The sequence below is a fragment of the Condylura cristata genome, unplaced genomic scaffold, assembly GCF_000260355.1.
Source record: "Condylura cristata isolate star-nosed mole 26May11 unplaced genomic scaffold, ConCri1.0 scaffold00012, whole genome shotgun sequence".
Classification (NCBI taxonomy): Eukaryota; Metazoa; Chordata; class Mammalia; order Eulipotyphla; family Talpidae; genus Condylura; species Condylura cristata.
Window position 1 is genome coordinate 56,199,647 of NW_004567113.1, and position 4,790 is coordinate 56,204,436.

The 4,790-nt window shown below is 68.6% G+C and overlaps 1 protein-coding gene across 1 annotated transcript in view; it reads left to right on the forward strand.

Moving 5' to 3' along the window:
* The window catches only part of SORCS2 (sortilin-related VPS10 domain containing receptor 2), a 118,605-nt gene that overhangs the window by 3,220 nt on the left and 110,595 nt on the right, over positions 1-4,790 (forward strand). The window contains exons 3-4 of the mRNA XM_012724055.1: positions 35-121; positions 267-384. Coding sequence (XP_012579509.1) covers positions 35-121; positions 267-384 — 205 coding nt within the window. The remainder of the gene's footprint in view (positions 1-34; positions 122-266; positions 385-4,790) is intronic.

Here is a 4,790-nt window from a genome sequence, read left to right on the forward strand (position 1 = left end):
GGCGCCGGCGGCCGGAGCGGCTTCGGCGGCGCAGGTCTCGCTCATCAGCACGTCGTTCGTGCTCAAGGGGGACGCGACCCACAACCAGGCGATGGTGCACTGGACGGGAGAGAACAGCAGCGTAAGTGACCTCCGCGGCCGCGGGGCCCCGCGCCACCCGGGCGTTCTGGGCGACTTGGGTGGGGGCCCCCTGGACGCGCCCCGCTGGCCTCCGGGAGAGGTCCCCGCATTTGCCGGCGTCCTGCCGCCCCTCGGGACCTTCCCAGATCTCCTGGACCCTGACCACCTCGGGGCGACCCCACTGGGCTCCAGATCCCAGGTTACAGGACCAGGGTGGTGTTTCCAGCGGCTTCAGGACGCTGGCCACCTTTGGGGAACCCCGAGGTGAGCCTTGGGGAGCACACTCAGCCGGGTTCCCTCAGCATTGGGTGTTGGGGTTCTGGGCTCCAGGACCGCTGCACCCTAGTCTAGCCAGAGCCGGCTCCTGTCCCTCTGCAGGCACCCGGGTTCCCTGAGCCTGGCCGGGGTCCTGGGACTGGACGGTCCACCGCACTTCCCTGAGCCTGGCCCTGGAGACTGGGACCGCCGGGCCCAGACCCCACTGGCTGGGGGTGCTGCAGGGGTGAGGTGGGGAGAGGCGCATCTGGCAGTGCGGTGAGGCCTCCCCCTGCAGCAGGGAGCTCCCTGCCCTCCCCCACTCCCCGGCCACTTTGGCCCGGCACCCCGCTTCGGTGGGAGCACCTGTGTACCCCCAGCCTCTGCGACCGCGGCCTGGGCCGCCCGCCCCCCCGGAGCTGCTGAGTTTCCCTCTGACGACCTGTGCTCACGCTGGGGTCATCCCGCTGCACCCCTCGGGCTCCTCCTGTGTGGGGGGCGGTGCAGGGACGGCCACTGTGGGCCTGGTTGTGGGGAGATGGCGGTCTCCCCACACCCCCTTCCGTGGTGGTTCCCCGGGCCGCCCGGACCTTTCTCGCTGTGACTCTGCTCCTGGTGTCCTGGGGGGCGGCTGTGCACGGGGCCTGGCACGTGAGGGACCTGCGAGGCACTTCCCTCGCCGGTAGCGTGCGGCGGCTGGGGTGCCCTCGCGCACCCCTTGTGGAGCCCCAGGGGCTCAGCCTCCCAGGCGGGGCTCTCCTGGGGAGGGGCTGCCTGGCGGCGCGGGGCCAGGCCCTCCCTGCCCCTGCCCAGTCCGGGCGCCGCTGCTTGGTCCTTCTGTCCTCTCGGCCGGACGCTTTGGGGCTGAGGGTGGACTTAACTCCTGGGGGTCCCATCAGGACACGAAAGGGGTGTCCCTCCCGCAGCGCCCTGGGGGCCTCCCTGTGGCATCGAGACAGGGGCCCGCCCGCCCTCGCGGGCCTGACACCGTGAGCACAGCGGCCAGGGGGCCGCCCCAGGCATGACCGAGGGACGCGTCTCTCCAGGGAGCGGCGAGCGCTCACCATGAGCCCGGGGCGCCAGCAGAGCTGAACCCCACCGGGTCACCAGCCGTGGCTCCGCTCTCTGCCCTGTCGGCGCCCGGGGCGGGGGGCAGCGGGCTGGAGCCCTGGGCAGCACCGCCAGCCGCCGTGGCCCTGGCTCGGTGTCCGGGAGGGGGACTGCGGCGGGCGGAGCTGTCTTCTCTTCCGTGTGGGGGTGAAGTGCCGACTGGCTCTGGGCTGCGGGCGGGGCGGGGGGTCGGAGGACAGGGCCTGGCACTGGGTGCCCCCCTGCCGCCAGGAGTGCGGGTTCGGGGGCTGTGCTGCCCGCGGCGGGTCCCCGAGAAGCAGGTCTCTCCTGGCGCAGCCTCCCTTCCCGAGAAGGCTCAGCGAGGCGAGAAACTGCGGCCGCCCCGGGACCCCCGCCGGCCACACTGACCGCAGCTCTGGGACTCGCCACTTACGGCCCCTCACGGGCCCAGCAGGTGGGGGGGGCTGGGCCTCCCCGCCGGGCGCCTCCCAGCAGGGGGCGAGCCCCAGCCGCAGGAGGCCGGCTCCTGCCAGGTCCCTGCTCCCAAGGCCGTGTGGAAACAGGTCGCCATCCGTGAGACGCAGGTTTACCTGCAGGCGCGGGGCGCCCCTGGGCTGGCAGAGGCAGTGGAGAAACAAACAGGACCGGCGGGCGGGGACCCTGGGGACCCTGCGGCCGCCTGGGCCGGGCGCCCTTGCCCGCCTCATCACGCACGGGGAGAAACCGCCGGGAGAAGCCGGAGCCCGGGTGGAGTCCGCTCTGTGGGGTCCCGCGGCGGCTCAGGGCGGCTGTCACCTGATGGGCGCCCTGCCCGCCTGCGGTGCCTCCTTGTGGCGCCCGGACGCCAGTGCCCACGCTCCCTGGCAGCACTGGGCCCAAGCAGGGTGCTCAGGGGTCGCGAGAGGCCGGCAGCGGGCGAGTGCGGCGTGGGGCCGAGCAGCGGGGGAGGAAGAGTGAGGGCCCCCCCTTCCTGGGGCCGCCCGGGCTAGGACGGTGCTGGGCCGGGAGCGTGCAGCAGTGATGACTGGTCGGGCCGGTGGCGGGGTGAGGCGTGCGCGGGCCAGTGCCCGAGGCCCGTGTGTGCGTGGCCCGGTGTCACCTGGGCCAGGAGGGACCTGCTGACGTCTGAGACCCCTGGTGAGGGGAGGCCTCCTGGTTGTCTGCAGGCAGCCGCTTCTGATCTCTGCAGGAGTCTGTTGGGGTTCGGGTGCGGTGATGAGCCGTCAGACGTGGGCTCGCTGGCGTTTGAACGCCCTGGGAGGACTTCCCCGAGCAGGCAACGCCGAGCAGCTCTGAAGGGTGCGTGCAGCCAGCCCCCAGCCGAGGCGCTCGGGGCTGAGCGTATCAAGGACCGGGCAGAGCCGTGGGGGCCCGGCCAGCCCGGAGCCCGGGGTGGGGGCCGGGGCGAGGCCTCCCCCGTCCGCCCCGAAGCCCGGCGTGGAGGCGTAGAAAGAGCCCGGCTAATAAAGCTCCTGAACACAGCACACAAATCTACTTTTACTTTAATCAAGTGGCTATTTAATTTGTCTTTGCATGAGGGTTCCTGAGAGCATTTTAAAGAGGTCGTAAATTACCTTCATTCTTCTGCACGCCCCTTCAGATTAGGCTGGAGCCCTGTGCCCACGTCAGCCTTCTGGAGAGTTGCTGTTATTTAACATTTTAATTTTATTATTACTGGTGGGAGGCAGGCCAAGCCAGGAGGGTGAGCGGGGGCAGGAGCCAGCCGCTGGCCGCTCAGCCGGCCGCCGCCGCCCAGTCCGTTTGGGGCAGGGGCGGAGGGGGCTTGGCCGTCGCCCTCTGTTGGGGGCTTCTTTGCTTTTCTATTTTCAGAACCCGAAAAGCCAGTTATTTCTAGCTTCTTGCTGATCGGAGTGTGCGCGGTGCTCCCTGGGGCCCGGCCGCCTGGGGCCTCAGGGGCCCGCCCCACCCCATTCAAGGCGAGACCAGGGGCCTCGTGACTGACAGCGCTGAAAGTTGAGGCGGACACAAGTCACCGTCTTTTTTCCCCTAGGAACGAGGAGCAGGGCTGTGCGCCGTGGCTGGCTTGCAACAAGTTTCTTGCAGGAGCCATTCGCATTTCCTGGGGACACAAGCGGGCTAGCAGAGGGCGTCACTAGGGTTAGCAGAGGGCTGGCAAAGGGACGGTGTTTTTTATGCCAACGGCAAACGACCGGAGCGTTCCAGCCCGCCAGCCCTGCACGCCGCCTGGCAGCTCGGCGCCCGGCCAGGCTGCTCCCGGCGGCCTGGGGTCCTTGGAGCCTGCTGAGCTGGGTGGGGCGGTGTCAGCGCCCGGCTGCCCGCTGGACGCGGCCGACCTGCGCCCCCACCCCCAGGAGCCCGCAGCTGCTCCCCTGCTTCTTGGGGTAAAGCTCAGGCCGAGGCTGGCGGCGGCCTGGCGGGGCTGCGGGGGCCTCCGGGGCCGGGCTCGGGCCACCGCTGCCTCTGACGTTGAAGAGGGACAGGTGCGTGGGCCAGCTCGCTGGCGCCCGGAAGCAAACCCTCCGAGGTGAGGCTCCTCCCGCCTCCCCACTCTGTAGCAGTTACTTATTTGCAGCGAAAATTACAATCATTTAATTAGTTTCTTCTCACACCGGCTCCAAGATCTTAAAATAACAGTGCTCTTTCCTTAGTAATTTTCTTGCAAGAGCAGATGGCTTCCTGCAGGCCTCTGGCTGCCGCGGCCCCTCGCGCTCTGTCCCTGCGCCCCGGGAGCCCAGTGCTGGGGGGCCGCCCGCCGGCGCTGACCGGCTGGCCAGAAACGCTTCTTTGTGCGTTGCTGAGGCAGCAGGGCGGAGCCCCTTCGGGGAGAGAGCCGCCGGGGTCCTGCGGCCGCGGGCTTGAGCTTCTCGACCAGCAGGGCCAGCGGGGTCCAGCAGGGCCCCCTTTTAGCAGGAGAAATATTTCTATTCTTTTTTTTTTTTTAAAGATTTATTTATTTGTGCATACAGAGCTGGGGTACAGGTGAGAGGCTCAGGGGCGTGAGAGGCCTCACCAGAGACAGAGCAGGGAGCAGAACAGGCAGATCGATGAAGCACACTGCTGCGGGGAGCAGCGGGCGGGTCAGGAGAGGTCTGCCGCGCCCTGTGGTCACCTCCGGGGCAGGCGGGGATCGAACTCATGCGGAAGCGGCTTTAGATTCTCAGTGCTGCGCTTTAACCCGCTGCGCCCCCAGGGAGGGCCCGAAATATTTCTATTCTTCATGATTTCTTTTGGCGATAAAATACACGGACCGTAACATGGACCATCTTGGCCCTTTGACGCGTCCTGTCCCGGGCGTCACTTCTCCGTGTGGTGTCCAGCCGCCACGGCCCTCTGCAGGACGTCCACCCTCCGCGGCTGGGCCG